At 33.7% G+C, this 17,335-nt stretch overlaps 2 protein-coding genes across 3 annotated transcripts in view; one reads left to right on the top strand and one right to left on the bottom strand.

Annotated features, from left to right (window-relative positions):
* The window catches only part of LOC141403818 (uncharacterized), a 241,152-nt gene that overhangs the window by 47,149 nt on the left and 176,668 nt on the right, over window positions 1-17,335 (top strand). The gene's annotated exons all lie outside the window — the stretch shown is intronic.
* LOC141403765 (uncharacterized) lies at window positions 153-13,795 on the bottom strand. 2 transcript variants are annotated; one of them, XM_073986695.1, is made up of 2 exons: window positions 13,789-13,795; window positions 153-2,608 (listed from the first exon to the last, which is right to left on the bottom strand). In XM_073986695.1, the coding sequence occupies exon 2, from the start codon at window positions 2,542-2,544 to the stop codon at window positions 886-888; it is 1,659 nt and encodes a 552-aa protein (XP_073842796.1). In that variant the 5' UTR covers window positions 2,545-2,608; window positions 13,789-13,795; the 3' UTR covers window positions 153-885. The 2 variants fall into 2 exon arrangements, with proteins under 2 accessions (XP_073842796.1, XP_073842795.1); XM_073986694.1 differs by lacking the exon at window positions 13,789-13,795 and adding an exon at window positions 4,013-4,149.

The raw sequence follows: 17,335 nt of genomic DNA, 5'->3' as shown, positions 1-17,335 counted from the left end.
CTATGCTTAAAGCGGTACTCAAAATAAAATGCCAAAAAATACAAGTTAATAAATATTTTGTTTTCGCAAAAGGCTACATGGGGTTAGTTTTTGATGGGAACAATATCCTCGCAAATAGACTAATGAATCGTAAAGACAAAGAAATGCTCTCACCAATGTTGTTAACATTGAGTTTTTTAACAGAACAACTCAATTAAAAATGCGAATAAACACGATTTTATAAACAATTTGTTCTAACAAAAACTGTATGGGGTTAGTTTTTGACGAAATCTACATCCTCAGATAGAAATATAGAAGAAAATCTTTCCATTTTCCTCAAAAATCGCCTTCGAACAATTTTGAGTTTTTCTCTTTGAGTCGGTTGACAGCACATAACATGAGTATTTCTTTGTCTATATAATTCTTTAGTCTACGGTCTATGGTTCAATCTTTACATTTTATTGTGGGCATAGACTATTGAATTTATAGACGACGGAATGCTCTCACCGAGTATATTCGAATTGAATGTGGTGATCAAGAAACTCAATATAAAATGCCAAAAAATACAAGTTAATAAATATTTTGTTATGGCAAAAGGCTACAAGGGGTTAGTTTTTGATGGGAATTATATTTTCAGATAAAAATATCCAAGAAAGTATTGACATTTCCCCAAAAATCGTCTTCGAACTTTGTTGAGTTTTCGTGTTTGAGTGATTTGAGCACGCACAAATTTAGTAAACCATCGTCTATATCTACATTAGTCCATGCTTTTATTAGTCAATGTTATATCTACATTAGTCTATGCTTTTACATCCAACATATAGACGAAGGTTGCTTATTTGTTATATGTGCCCGGAAAGTTATAGATTTCTTATAACAACTACACATTTTCACATTTATATCTATTTATGGATGTTTCCAATATGAATGTTTATCAAGACATCTTTGTGTGGTAAATCTTTGATTGCAAATTTCGCAGATATACTCCGCATCTGTAGACGAAGGATGTTTCATTCTTATATGTCTGCGGAGAGTTTTAGATACCTTATAACAACTACCACATATTTCACACTTATATTTAGTAGCTACTGGATGAGTGAGATCACAATGCCTATCAAGACCTGTTTGTGTGGCAAATCTTCGATAACAAATTTCGCAGATATACTGTAAATCTGTGGACGATGGATGTTTCCTTCTTATGTGCATCCGGAGAGCATGATATTTCATATAACAACTACCACATACATCACATGTATGTTCAGTAGGTTTTCGAGCTCCTGCATGCATCATCTTAGAATGAGTCTCAAGGCCTATTTGGGTGATAAATCTTTTATGACATTTTTCGCAGACATACCCTCCTGTATGTTGATCTTTTATATGTCTTCGTAGAAATTTATCTGCTTTAAAACAACTACCACATGTTTCGCATATATGTCTGGGATGTTTCCGGTAAGAATGCCTTTCAAGTTCTGTTTTTGTGGTAAATCTTTGATTACAAATTTCGCAGATATAATCTGTATCTATAGACAAAGGATGTTTATTTTTTATATGCTCCTGGAGATTTTTAGACTTCATATAACTATCACATGGTTCACAATTATGTTCAGTAGGTATTTGAGTGGGTTGAGCTCGTTGATGCATCCAGCGAAAATGCAAATCGAGACCTCTTGCTGTGGTAAATCTTTGATTGCAAACTTTACAGATATACTCTGCATCTATAGACGACGGATGTTTATTTCTTATATGTGCCATGAGAGCTCTATATTCCGTATAACGACTACCACATATTTCACATTTATGTTTATGCTTAGTAGGTTTTTGAGCTTCTGGATGCATCATCAAAGAATGTCTTTCAAGACCTCTTTGTCTGGTAAATCCTTGATTACAAATTGCGCAGATATAATCTGTAGACGAAGGATGTTTATTTCTTAGATGCACCTGGAGAGTTTGAGATTTTTCATAACAGCGACCACAAAGTTCGCATTGATGGTCAGAAGATGTTTGAGCTACACGAGACGATGAACCAATAGATCTCTCTTCATTATCATTGACGTTAGCGTCTGTATCACAATTGATCTCAGGGCCTTCACTATCATTCTCATCTATGTGTATATCAATTATTTCTAATTTAGGCAAGGATACCTGTTGGGTTGTTGTACTAGTGAGATGTTGTTGGTTTACTTTATCATGGGTAATAATTTCCGTGCGATCATCAGATTTGCATGTGGATGATGATGGCGAGTCGTTATTAGGTGAATCCTCTGATAAAAATTCGTCCATTTCATCCACGTCCTCTTTGCTAGTTGAATCATCAGATAAAAATTCGTCCATTTCATCCACGTCCTCTTCTTTGATTGTATCAATTGTGGATTTATCGACATTCTCTGGTAAAAATTCTTCCATTTCATCCAAATCTATTTCATCTTCTTTAAAAGCATTTCCCATATTTGTAAAATTTTCAAGTTTTGTTGTATTGTAGCGTGGTGTGTTTGTAACATTGTTGCAATTTTCCTGTTTATCGTCGTTGACAAAAGGTTCAGTTTTTATGGAAAAATTTTCCGACATCTTTACTTTGAATATCTTACTTTTCAAGTGAGGAAAACAAGATCTTACTACAATGTATTTAGGGCTGTAAAATAGAAACACGTAATTATTTTTAAGTTTTTCTAATAATATTTAATTTTTATATGTAAATTTCGTAAATTTTTATATAAAATGCCAAAAAAATACAAGTTAATAAATAATAAATATTTTGTTTGTTGTACCAATTTTCGAAAATTTCGAAGATAAATGCTGAGAGCAAATAAATGTCTATGAATTTATTAGTCTATGATCGAACAGCATTTCGTAAAAGTTTGTGCATATTCGTACAAACATAGACTAATTAAGCAGAGACTACGAACGCTCTCATTTTTCATTCTCAACCAGATGTCGCACGAATCGATTTGGGGCTAGTCATCTGACTCAAGCCAGACTGGGGCTAGTCAAATGACTCAACTTCGAAAACAATTTATTTGTTTTTCTACCAATTAGGGTCTCTGTTTGCAAACTTCGCCACTTTAAAATGTACTTTACATATGAAATTAACTATGCCACTCTTTTTGATAGGCATATATTTCGTAAATGTTAATATTTTTAGGAGTTTTCGTTTGAGTGAAACAAGTAGCTGTCACTCAAACCACAAACATGCGTAAACGACATCTATGTCGCCGCAGATAAATGGTGAGAGCCATTCTTTGTCTCTACCATAGACTAATAAATCCATAGACAAAGAGAGTTGTAGTGTGCTTCTTTTTTGTAGGTGTCGCCGGTATGCACAGTGCCTGATCTTTTCACACAATGTTTTGGGGTAAATTACAATATTTTGTTGAATTTGTTTACATGGGGATGTAGATCTGGCCAAAGATTATCCATATTTTGTCTTTTATCAGAATAAATAGTTTAAAATCTATAGTAACTTTAAATAAAACTACTAAGACCTACTAACGCCATCTACCAATTTTCGAAAATTTCGAAGATAAATGCTGAGAGCAAATAAATGTCTATGAATTTATTAGTCTATGGTCTCTACATTAATTAGTCTATGTCTATGATCGAACAGCATTTCGTAAAAGTTTGTGCATATTCGTACAAACTTTTCATTAGTCAAAAGATAGACGACGGAATGCTCTCACCGAGTATGTTCGAATTGAGTGTTGTGAAAAAGAAACTCAAAATAAAATGCCAAAAAATACAAGATAATAAATATTTTGTTCTGGCAAAAGGCAACTTGGGGTTAGTTTTTGATGGGAACTATATCCTCAGATAAAAATATCCAAGCAAATATTGTAATTTTCCCCAAAAAAGACTCACCTATTGTTGTTACTGTGCATGGCACTATTACCAAGGCAGATGCATCAGCCCAGCTAATCGAACTTGAATTATCAAAATAAGTTGATGTAATTTGAACTCTCATACAAAAACACAACAAATTTTGGCACTTTAATTGTACAAGAAGAGGTTTTTCGTTGTTATTATTTCGCGATATACCTACCAAAACCCCGTGGATCTTTTTTGCCTTACATTGGCTTAGCGCAAGCACTCAATTCTATTTTGTTGTTACTTTTTTTTATTACCTCCATTTTCGAAACTGAAGTTTATTATGTTGCAAAACATTTATCTGAGTTTTTTACCTGTATCTCACAGAATCACCCAATACATTTACAGAACATTTAGAGTATGCTGAGTTTGGCAAATCCAGTGGATTTAAGTTGTCATTTTCATACAATATTTGAAAAATAAAATGAGATAATTCACTTAATAATCGCATAAATTACATACATTACTACCTAACAATGTTGTTACGATAATTTGAAATAACATGCTTATTGTTGACATTTATCCAGGAATATTGAAAAATATTTATACCTGTTTCCGACGAATTTTTCAGAAATTTCAATATCAACCTATCTGCTAAAAAGTTGCCAACAAAAAAACATGCTTCTGAATTCTACTCAGCACAAAATTGAATAAAAACAGTCATAGATGGTACTATTTTACAGAATGTGGAACACAACTTGTAATAAGTCTATATTGGGGAAGATAAATCATAAAAATGACATGAGGGGATCAAAGTCCCCCAATCATTTGTATTTTTCTGCAATTCAAAGTCACATATTTTTTATTTTTAGTCACTTCAACAGATAAGTATATTTTGAATGATTCTCATTACAAAACTTAGCATTTCACTTTTTGAAGGTAGGTATTTCTTTGTTGTTTTCGTCCAAATTTCTGTTGATAGAATTTTTGAAGAATATTAACTTGCCACGATATAAAATGCTCTGTTCCAGAACCTGCAACAAGCTACTACGATAAAATTTTTTCCTTTATGTTATCGAAAAAATTGATAAAAATTAGTAGATTCTTGCAGTACTAGAACGGAGAGTTTTAGATTCCATATAACACCGACCACATAGGTCACATTTATGTTCAGTAGGTGTTTGAGTTTCTGGATGCTTCGTGAAATATATTTTATCACATTTTTGGCAGACATACTTTGTATCAAGAGATTAAGGATGTTTATCACATATATGCCTCCGTAGATGTTTTGTTTCCTTAAAACAACTATCACAAAGTTCACATTTATGTTCAGCAGTTTTTTCAGCTATTGGATGCACCATGTAAGAATGATTATCAAGGTCTGTTTGTGTGACAAATATTTTATAACATATTTTGCACATATACTCTGTATCAAACGATAAAGGATGTTTAGTTCTCATATGTCTACGTAGACTTCTTTCTTCGACAAAAGAACTATCACATAGTTCACAATTATGCTTGGGAGGTATTTGAGGTTTTTGATGCATCCGGCGAAAATGCTTATCAAGACTTGTTGATGTGGTAAATCTTTGATTGCAAATTTCGCAGCTATACTCGGTATCTATAGATGACGGATGTTTATTTCTTATATGTGCCAAAAGACTTCTATATACCACAAAATATCTGTCACATATTTCACATTTAAATTTAGTAGGTTTTCCAGCTACTGGATGCTTCTTGGAATAATGCATATCAAGACCTATTTGGGCTGCAAATCTTTCATGACATATTTCGCAGATAAACTCTGTATATATAGACAAAGGATGCTTATTTCTTATATGTGCGCGGAGGGTTCTAAATTCTCTATAACAACGACCACATTGTTCACATTTATGCTTAGTAGGCGTTTGAGCTACTCGAGAAGATGAAATAACAGATCTCTCATTATTATCACTGACGTTAGCATCTGTATCACAATTAACCACAGGTCCTTCAATATCATTTTCATCTGTATGCATATCAATTATTTCTAATTTGGGTACGGATATCTGTGGAGTTATTGGACTAGTTAGATGTTGTTGGTGTTGTTCATCATGGGTAATAACTTCCGTACAATCATCAGATTTCCATGTGAGTGATAACAGTGGTAGTGGTGGGTACAAACTAGGTGAATCCTCCGGTAAACAATCGTCCATTTTATCCACTTCTTCTTTTTTGATATTATTTTCCATATTTGTAAAATGTTCCAGTTTTGTTGTATTGTAGCTTAGTGTATTTGTATCACTGTTAGAATCATTGTCAAAGGGTTCAGTTTTTATGGAAAATTTTTCTGACATCTTTACTTTTTCTTTACTTTACAATTAAGAAAAACGAGATCTTACTACAATGTATTTTAGGGCTGTAATATAAAAACAAAAATAACATATGTAATAATTTTCAAGTTTGTGTTATAACATCAAGATCTAGTTATCGGTCATGTATGTAGCATTATCAGTTCACGTAAGTAGCACAACAACAACTCTATTTTGGCTGAAAATTCTTCTATATGTCAAAATGTTTACGTTTTCATACAAATGATTCACAATAACAAAAAAAATGACAGATTGAAACCAATCAGCTGGTCAGTTATCGCCACCTTATAATTTCCCAGCAAAATGTTCGATGCCAAAGATGACATTCAATCGTGGGTGCAAGTGATCTAGCATGTCATCTTTTTAGCATCTTCATCGATGAATTTTATATGAGCGTGGACCCCAAAAGATGACGTTCTTTTCTGGATCCTAAGCATGTCATTTTAACCAATGCGTTGACATGTCATTTCCACCAATGCTTTGGCATGTCATTTCCACCAATGATTTGACATGTCATTTTCACCAATGCTTTGACACGTCATTTTCACCCATGCTTTGACATGTCATTTTAACCAATGCTTTGGCATGTAATTTTCACCGACCCCTTGGCATGAAATTTTCATGTATTGTTTGGAAAATGGAAATGCTGTATTGAAATATGGTTTTCATGAAAAACAGAAGTCTTTATTAATTCATACGAATTCACGAAATAACTACAATTAATTTATCAGTTTAGTTTTTCAAAAGTTTACATCCAAAATTGCAATGTAATCACCACCGCTGCAACGCAAAAGATTACTTCCTCCGTTCTCCGCAACTAATATTCTTTCATCTTACAAAAGGTTTTTTTCAATTATCTTCCCATCACCAGTTCAGATTTCGACATGGACTCCAAATGCACTCCTTTAAGTATTTTTATTTCGTAAATTACTTTTATTTTATAATTTCGTTATTTTATAACAACATTTTGGTAATTTATACTCTTTTGTTTAGTGACGGAAATATGTAGGGATCTACAACCCGGCTTGCTTTAGGGATCTTTAAGAACAAAATGTAACGAACGGGGAGGAGAGACTTTTTATGGAAAATACCATTTATGCTTAATTAAAATATTTTTAATTGTTTCTTTCCAAAAGTAGTTTCTTCTTTATTTTCAGATTCTTGTTCCTTTTCGTTTCGGACTTTTTTTCAAATTCCAAGAAGCGAGATTTGATTGATTTTATTCTATGTCAGATTTAGAACAGACAAGGGAACTTTTAAAATAGCAATGTGTGCAGTCCGATTCTATTTTTAGCTCGATGGTTGGGACTTCATATAATACCAATTGTTTAGAAGTTTTAGCATAGACTAATTAATTTAGAGACAAAGAATGGCTCTCACCATTTATCTGCGGCGACATAGATTTCGTTTACGCATGTTTGTGGTTTGAGTGACAGCTACTTGTTTCACTCAAACGAAAACTCCTAAAAATATTAACATTTACGAACTATATGCCTATCAAAAAGATTGACATAGTTAATTTCATATGGGAAGTTCATTTTAAAGTGGCGAAGTTTGCAAACAGAGGCCCTAATTGGTAGAAAAACAAATAAATTGTTTTCGAAGTTGAGTCATTTGACTAGCCCCAGTCTGGCTTGAGTCAGATGACTAGCCCCAAATCGATTCGTGCGACATCTGGTTGAGAATGAAAAATGAGAGCGTTCGTAGTCTCTACTTAATTAGTCTATGGTTTTAGTTGTTTGATATGCAGGAAATGTAAGACAACATCACGACGACAGTTCTAACAACTTTGGTATGTTCCAGAAACTGCAAGAATCTACTTATTTTTACAACGTAACAATTTTTCCTTTATGTTATCGGAAAAAATAGTAAAAATTAGTAGATTTTTGCAGTACTGGAACATACCAAAATGAAAATAAACAGGTGTGTAAATAAAAACACAAACATCATCTCTATTGGATCGATGGAATGGGTACAAATGCTGATGAAAAGATCGGATCTTTCACGACTTCCTTTGCATTGGTTCAAATCCTAATGAAAAGATCGGATCTTCCACGACTTCCTTTGAACCAATGCAAAAGATGACATGAAATCACGTCATCGCAAAGAACCCCTTCCGTCAAATTTTGCTGGGTTCATGTTTTATACCTTAATTTCGTGTTTGAAGACAATTTAAAGCCTTTGTTATTATTTTCACCGTCAAAATTTTCCAAGTACAACATGGCAACTCTAAGCAAAGGTGTCAGATTTCTTTAGTATTTTCTGTCAAAGACATGCTCTTTCTTCAGCCATAGACTAATTAAGCAGAGACTACGACATAGACTAATAAATCCATAGACAAAGAGAGTTGTAGTGTGCTTCTTTTTTGTAGGTGTCGCCGGTATGCACAGTGCCTGATCTTTTCACACAATGTTTTGGGGTAAATTACAATATTTTGTTGAATTTGTTTACATGGGGATGTAGATCTGGCCAAAGATTATCCATATTTTGTCTTTTATCAGAATAAATAGTTTAAAATCTATAGTAACTTTAAATAAAACTACTAAGACCTACTAACGCCATCTACCAATTTTCGAAAATTTCGAAGATAAATGCTGAGAGCAAATAAATGTCTATGAATTTATTAGTCTATGCTATGACTACGAACCATAGACCATAGACTAATAAATCCATAGACAAAGAGAGTTGTAGTGTGCTTCTTTTTTGTAGGTGTCGCCGGTATGCACAGTGCCTGATCTTTTCACACAATGTTTTGGGGTAAATTACAATATTTTGTTGAATTTGTTTACATGGGGATGTAGATCTGGCCAAAGATTATCCATATTTTGTCTTTTATCAGAATAAATAGTTTAAAATCTATAGTAACTTTAAATAAAACTACTAAGACCTACTAACGCCATCTACCAATTTTCGAAAATTTCGAAGATAAATGCTGAGAGCAAATAAATGTCTATGAATTTATTAGTCTATGCTATGACTACGAACCATAGACCATAGACTAATAAATCCATAGACAAAGAGAGTTGTAGTGTGCTTCTTTTTTGTAGGTGTCGCCGGTATGCACAGTGCCTGATCTTTTCACACAATGTTTTGGGGTAAATTACAATATTTTGTTGAATTTGTTTACATGGGGATGTAGATCTGGCCAAAGATTATCCATATTTTGTCTTTTATCAGAATAAATAGTTTAAAATCTATAGTAACTTTAAATAAAACTACTAAGACCTACTAACGCCATCTACCAATTTTCGAAAATTTCGAAGATAAATGCTGAGAGCAAATAAATGTCTATGAATTTATTAGTCTATGCATAGACTAATAAAAAGATAGACGTCGGAATGCTCTCACCGAGTATGTTCGAATTGAGTATGCTGAAAGCGCAACTCAAAATAAAATGCCAAAAAATGCAAGTTAATAAATATTTTGTTCTGACAAAAGGCAACTTGGGGTTAGTTTTTGATGGGAACAATATCCTCAGACAAAAATATCTATGAAAATATTTCCATTTTCCCCAAAAAACGTCTTCGAACTTTTTTGAGTTTTCTTGTTTGAGTAGGTTTACGGCGCAAAATTGAGTATTCCTTCGTCTATCTTTTTATTAGTCTATGACGACATCTGTTTCGCCGCAGATAAATGGTGAGAGCCATTCTTTGTCTCTACATTAATTAGTCTATGCTTCAGCTATAAAAGATTTATTTATAATAGGTCTGTACGATAACCCAAAAGTTTGTACAAATTTGTAAGAACTTTTACAAAATGCTATTCGATAACTTAATTGTTCAGTAAAAGAGAACTGCAAAGTACAGTGACTGCCACTAAAAATGATGCAACATGAAATAAAAAATGTAAACGTTGATAACTTGGAAACGAGTTGAGATTTTTTAACAATTCAAAAAACAATTTTGTAGGCCGAAGAGTTGTCTTTAAGATGGCATACAAAAATATTTACGTTTACAGTACCGTTATATAAAATTTTACCGGAAAAAGAAAATGATCCTTTTTAATGTGAGCATTAAAAATGATGCACCACGATAATCGACAATAATAATCCACATTTTTCGCTTTTTATGTAATTTTAGTAATCAAAAAGGTGGAGGTATTTGTTCCCTATCTTTTTCAGTAGTTTTGTCAATGATTCCGATAGAAAAAATGATATTTTTGACGTAATATTGGCATGATTGCAATTAATGTCCCTTTATAGGCAATTTGGTTAGAAATTTCTAGTTTTTGCAGTTATTTTCCAAAAAATGACCATGACAACAAAAGGTATTGGAATATTTGTTTTTATAACCAATAATTCCATCATTCTGATTGCTAAAATTGCATATAAAGCGAAAAATTTGGAAATTATTAATCAATTATTGTGGTGCATCATTTCTAATGTTCACATTAAAAAGGACCGTTTTTTACTTTCCGATAAAATTTTATATAACGGTACTGTAAACGGAATATTTTTATATGCCATCATAAAGACAACTCTTCGGCCTACAAAATAGTTTTTTGAATTGTTAAAAAATCTTAACTCGTTTCCAAGTTATCAGCGTTTACATTTTTTATTTCAGGTTGCATCATTTTTAGTGACAGTCACTGTAGTTGCAAGAACATGCAAATACTTGCGAAGTTATCGAACAGGCCTAATGTTTCAATTTAATAATCGTCTGGGGCTGGATTCTTGTTCTATGAAAATTTGAAATGAAAAATATTTCCTTTACAATTTTTTCATTTGACAGTTTTCTCCTTTATAAAACTTTTCATTTGACAGTTTTCTCCTTTATAAAACTTTTCATTTCAAATTTTCATAGAACAAAAATTGAGCCCCAGCCCCCCTATTCCGTAACTTTTTAACAACTTTACTCATTGTTTATTTTACAACAATTTCATTTGTTTGTTTTGTAGTTGTTACAATAACAAAAGAAATTTTAACAACTTTTCGATCGATAAAAGTTACAGAATAGGCCTACTGGTGTTTTTTAATACAATGTAATGTATGTTTTATTATATTCAATGAATACTCTTTCCAAACAATTTAAAAATATCAACACGTAATGACAAACAAATCCGCCGTTTATTCTAAACAATTTCTTTAAACAATTTCGCCCAATGTGAATCACTGTGGGAGCAACCCAAATGACACACATTCTTATTATCATCAACAAACAGTGTGTGTGTGTGTGTTCTTTTGTTGACATTTCACAGATAAACACTTCCCCTCCATTAAGGCAGTGTTCACCAGCGAGCTGCTACTGAGCAGTGTTGCCGTTCGAAAAATTTTTTTCGGCCCAAAATTTTCCTAAAAACGGCCCAAAACGAACTAAAACGGCCCAACATTAAAAATTAAAACAAAAAAATATATTTCTCATACAGGTATGTGATGAATTTCGAATCGATTTGCAATGAAAACGATTTGCCCAAAACGAGTGAATTGTTTTTAGATGTGATGGGATCCGAATCGAATTTCAATTTCATTAAATTCCCACAAACAAAAAACGGACTGGTGATCCCTATTCTGGAGTCGAAAGAATAAAAATAGAAACAAAAAACACTTTTTTAGTCTTGGCGATGGCAAAAGCCGAAAAAATGTAATAACAAATAAAATAAATTAGTGTTCTTGTTTAAATTTGCCTATATGGAAGTTTAGTGTGGAAATTCTTGTCCAATTACATGAGGAGAACTTTACAAACAGTGCAAACACCTCTTCACTAATCTAGAGGAAAGAACCATGTTCAAAGTAGATTTTTTGATCCGTGTTTTTTTTTATCGAAATATCAAATATTTTCTTAACAAAATATACTAAATATAAGGCAAATAAATGTAAATTTATCTATTCTATATCCGAGTTTAAATTTCAAGCTTTTTTCCTAAAAAAAATATCAAAATTCATTACATCGTTTATAAATGGACCACAAAAATATGACCGTTTTCAAACCGAGAAAAATAAACGATTATCGAATTGCATCACACGTCTTTTTGATAAATTTTTCCATAGAACAAAATGGAATATGAAACCGATATCGAAAACAATTCGATGTCGGAAAATGTACATGCATCACACCTACAGTCGTTTTTGACTCGTTTTGAGCTCGAAATCGATTTCCATCACATACCTGATAGATACCTTTTATTACTTTTAGAAAAATCGAAAAAAATATTGTCTATTTTTACGTAAAGGTAGTATGTCGCAAAAAATTGTCTGAGATATAATGATTGGAAGGCAACAATTGGTCTGTTCCTTTACTTTTGAAAGTGGTAAAACCGGAAAAAGTAGCAAAAGTTGTAATCTGCTTCCATATGAATTGTAGGGGTCTGAAGTAAAGGAACGCTTTTCGAGTAAAAAGTTGTAAAATTTGAAGATTCTTGCACGTAAAGGAACAGAGCTAATTTATTGTGATTTGAATGTAGAATGTAAACTTTAAGCGCGTGTTTCTCGAAACGGCGTTTTTGAAGTCGGTGCCAACGATAGCTCCAAAACGAATTGACCGATCTTCATATGACCTTATTATATTATTCATGTGATCTTATTAAATACAAAAAAAACGCCTTTAAGCCTTTAAGCGAGACTCATTTTTTTTTCGATAAAATCGAAATTTTGACTTTGACAGCTCAAATTTTTTTAAAAATATTTTTTTTTTTTAATTCTGTTTTATTATAAGATATGCTCTTTGAGATGAAGGAAAGTACAGTTTCACCGAGTCTTAGCAAATTCCAATCTGTTACTAGTAAATCAGGGTCACAATCTACAAGTCTGGGAAAATGTAATACCTGTTATAATAGGCAAAACTTCGTTTGAGGTTATCTTATATGGAGTTATTGTATTTAGTAGTTAAAGGGCCATTATTACATCATTTCTTTTACTATTGGATGGATTTGAAAACGCACAAAAACCAATCTGGATGCATTAAAAGTGTAATTTTAATACAGAGAAGGTCCTCCTTCAATTTTTATCATTACTTTCAACTTTAAGTTAGCCGAAAAGCTATAAATCTGTACGCAAAATCCAAACTATAACAAAAGAAGAGTTGTCATAAAGGGGATATTTGACATACCGACAGACAGACGGACGGACATGGCTAGATCCACTCCAAATTGTCTGAAACACATTTCGTCCAAACATACTTGGGGTCAAAAACCATTATTTCGATGAGGCACATTTTCATCGTATCAAAGTGTATATATCCTCCTTAGCCTAAAGGCTGAGGGTATAAATATATTTCAAAACCCGGGTAACTACAAAAAGTGACCATTAAACTACTACGAGGACCTTCTTGGCATTATGTTTTAATGTGAAAATTATATTTTTAATGCCACCAAATTGCTTTATTTTACGTTTTCAAATCAATCCAATAGTAAAAGTAGGCATGTGATAATAGCCCAAAGACTAATATTTGATATTTTATAAAATATTGTTTAAAATTATTAGCATGAAAACGGCCCAAAATGGATTTGGGCCGCCCATCGGCCCAAAATTAAAAATTATTTTTTCTTCGGCCCAAATTTGGGCCGAAATGCCCAAAACGGCAACACTGCTACTGAGAGCAAATTATCGTAACTTTCAATGCAAAACACACGGTAATGTATGCTCAGTTGCTCTCAGTACGGGCTCGCTGGTGAACACTGCATTAAGGGATAGTGATGCAGTAATATAAAAAATAATTATAGGTACCTTTTATTTGAGGTGAACTGATGAATATTGTTTAATAACATTTTTTGTTCATTTTTTTATATTTTGTAATAAACTTTTGCTATAATTTATAACTTTATAACACATAAACAAAATATTACAAGTAAATAACGAGTAGGTACGAAGTGAAGAATGCTGCCGGCCAAACTATTCTCTGTTGTCGTTTTAACAAGAGACCCAAGTTGAACAAAGTGAGTGAGAGAAAAGAGATAGCATTGTTGTTATTGAGCGTGGTACAATTACCAAGGTAAACGCAGTCTGCTGCTGATCAAACTTGATTTTCAAAATAAGTTGCTGTACAATTGACAATTTTATCCTAGACCAGGCAATGTGATGCTGTTTATTGGCCTGTTCCTTTACGTTCAAGAATCTTCAAGTTTTACAACTTTTTACTCGAAAAGCGTTCCTTTACTTCAGACACAATACAATTCATATGGGAGCAGTTTTCAACTTTTACTACTTTTGCCGGTTTTACCATTTTCAGAAGTAAATGAACCCCTGCAAGCAAAAACTATCTCGGAAGTGACTTAGGCGTGTCGCCCAGGGCGATGAAAACAGTCGCGGCGATAGTCGCGGAAGTCACCCTGAAGTGACCTCCGTTGTGAAGAAATGAACCACGCCGGCGTGTCGTCTTGGAAGTCACTCCAGCGACACTTCTGGAAGATCATTTCCGCGATAGTTCTTGGAATTAAAAAAAAATATTTTTTTATTTTTTTTCTACTTATTTTTATTTTATTTTTTATTTATTTATTTATTTTTTTTTTTTTTGAAGTACGCTCTCTTAGAGAAATTATTATTTTGAATTTCCGCCTACATTAATTTTGTTATTTTAAAAATGTGATGTGTTGTTACCAGACTTGGGAAGCGAACCCGGACCTTCAGAGTGCAAAGCGAGTATGCTTACCACTGCACCACCGTTTCATATAATCATCAGATAGAAAAATGTCCCATATTAGTTCAAATGTGTTGAATCATTTAATAAATGTAAACAATCGCCATGGAAGTCACTCCAAAGTGTCGGCATACGCGATAAAAGGTAATCACAATAAGCCTATACAAATTGTTTGTGTAATACACCAACGATCTTCCTTGGCGTGTCTCCGGAGTGACTTCGTAGGCGAGGGAGTGAGAAACGCACTTCCAAATGCTGGAAGGGACAGACCATATATGAGTAAAATTGTGTGTGTAATACCCCGTTTAGACCAGGTATCGGCACCAATACAAATGAAGTATGTGCGGTCACAGTGTGTTCCAAAAGAAAGTATTCAGAAAACATGAACGGTTTTGGCGATTTGGTGCGAAATGTATACAAATTATGGACATTTTATATATTTTATCAAAGTTGAGGCAATAAATGTAATTTTTCGAGTTCATTATGTTTCCAAATATTTTATTCTTGCCCTTATCTACAAATTTGCTTCAGAGGTCAGATGAAGATTCACATAGGTTTCAGAGATATAGCACAGAATTGCTTTAAAAAGTCAATATTTAACCATGTTTAGATAGGGCCATAAAATCCAAACTGGATCTGACACAACAAAACCAAACTAGAGTTTTTGTCATTTAGGTCTGTACTTTAAAAAAATCCTCAGCTCATATTGTTTGCACAAGATCACCTTGAAAATGTTGCACAGTGTCTGACTGACTTAAAACAAAGTTTTCACCGGCCACCACAACATGTTTTTTGCGCTATTTGTCGAAAATTATTTAATACTGTTACGAATGTAACTGATAGGTTTAAGTTAGTTTAGTTTAATTTCCGTTAATTTAAAAATTTGAATTGTAACGTAAAGTTTTTATTACGCAGTTACTTTATTTAAGCAACAACAACTACCATGTAGAACTCTCCTCATCATTCTAGTCGTTACATTACCTTTTGTTAATGTTCTTTTGTTTGTTTTGTTTTGCAACAATAATGTAATTATCGTTTAGTTCCTACTTCTTGTATTTCGTGTAGTTGTTTGTTGTTGTAGTTACGTCATTACTGTGCTTGTATGTATGTGAGTATGGATGTTCGCTTAGTGCGAATGTGCGTCTGTGTGTTCGCTGCACAGATTCGAGTTGTTGCCATATTTCTAGATATTTCTAGACCAAGGAGATTTTGGGTATAAATAGAGTTACGAATGGCAACATTGGGTGAGTTGTGTTTTAAGCGTTGAACTGAACGGATCGGTTAAATAAGAGCTGCGTGCTAACTAGATACAAGCTGTGTGCTCAGTAATTAAAGTCGGTTCTGAATAAGTGTAATAAAGTAAATAAAGCATTGTAGAAACGTAATCTAAAACGAACCCTGTTTTATTTGGTACAAATCGTATCGGGGAATAAAACAACGTCTACACGGAGATTAGTTAAATCTAATTCCGTAACAATTGGTGTCAGCAGTGAGATTACGATCATCCTACAATGAAGTTTAAGGATCTACGTGTGGAAGACTTGAAGAAGGAGCTAAGTAAGTTGGAGTTGTGTTCTACTGGCAACAAGGCCGAACTACAAAAACGCTTGTTGGAAGAGTTCGAGCGCCGTGGAATGAACATCGATGAATATGAGTTCGACGGTAAGGAGGAAGTCGAGTTATCGGCAAAGGGCGAATCCAGCGTTGAGGAATTTTCGTCGGTAGCTGCCAGGGGTGACGATTTGAAATCAATGCTGGCTATGATGATGCTGGAAATGAATAAGAAAAATGATGAAACTTCCAGGCTTATGGTGGAAATTAAAACAGAAAATTCCAGACTTATGGCGGAAATGAAATCTGACTACTGTAAGATGTTGGAAGAGATGTCCAGAAAGAGTGAAGAAAATTCCAGGAAATTAGAGGAAAAGTTAGAAGAGAACTCTAGAAAAATTAACGAGAAACTCGAGAACATCACGATGGTGATTGAAAAGAGAGTAGAAAACGTGGAGGTACAAATGAAAGAGTTGGATAAAAAGATTTTGTCTGTTGACGAGAAAGTTCTGGCCCATGATGAGAAATTTGTGAACCTTGAGAAGGAAATCTCGGAACTGGAAATCAAAGGCGGCCCAGTGAGAGCTATCCATAACGCGTTAAAAATTAAGCCTCCAGTGTTCGACGGCTCTACCTCTTTCAATGTGTTCAAATTACAGTTCGAGACATTGGCTGCTAGAGATTCTTGGAATGACAACGACAAGGCGGTATCACTCCTTATGTCATTGAAGGGTGATGCTGCTGACGTATTACAGAGTATTCCCGCCGCTTCTAGGAACAACTATGGAGATATAATGGCTGCTCTTGAACGTAAGTACGGTAGTGAACACAAGCAAGAGATCTACCGAATGGAACTGAGGGGAAGAGTCCAGAAGGCAAATGAGACCTTACAAGACTTTGCGGCTGATATAGAGCGGTTGGCGCAGTTGGTATATCCAGGAGAGACACATCCATTGGTGGACCGCATAAAGATTGAGACATTTGCAAGTGGTATTCGTGATCCAGAGATAAAATTTGCGACGTATGCGGCACCGATAGGAACATTTGCAGAAACCGTGTCATTTGCCCTGGCCCAAGAAACCGCGA

Source organism: Musca autumnalis, unplaced genomic scaffold (genome assembly GCF_047663935.1).
Source record: "Musca autumnalis isolate F117 unplaced genomic scaffold, ASM4766393v1 scaffold_4, whole genome shotgun sequence".
NCBI lineage: Eukaryota > Metazoa > Arthropoda > Insecta > Diptera > Muscidae > Musca > Musca autumnalis.
The sequence above is the reverse complement of the archived record's forward strand: the minus strand, read 5'-3'. Positions and strand labels throughout refer to the sequence as shown.

Bases quoted from the DNA above. Each gene is read 5' to 3' on its own strand.
- LOC141403765 (XM_073986695.1), bottom strand. From the start codon at position 2,544: ATGTCGGAAAATTTTTCCATAAAAACTGAACCTTTTGTCAACGACGAT.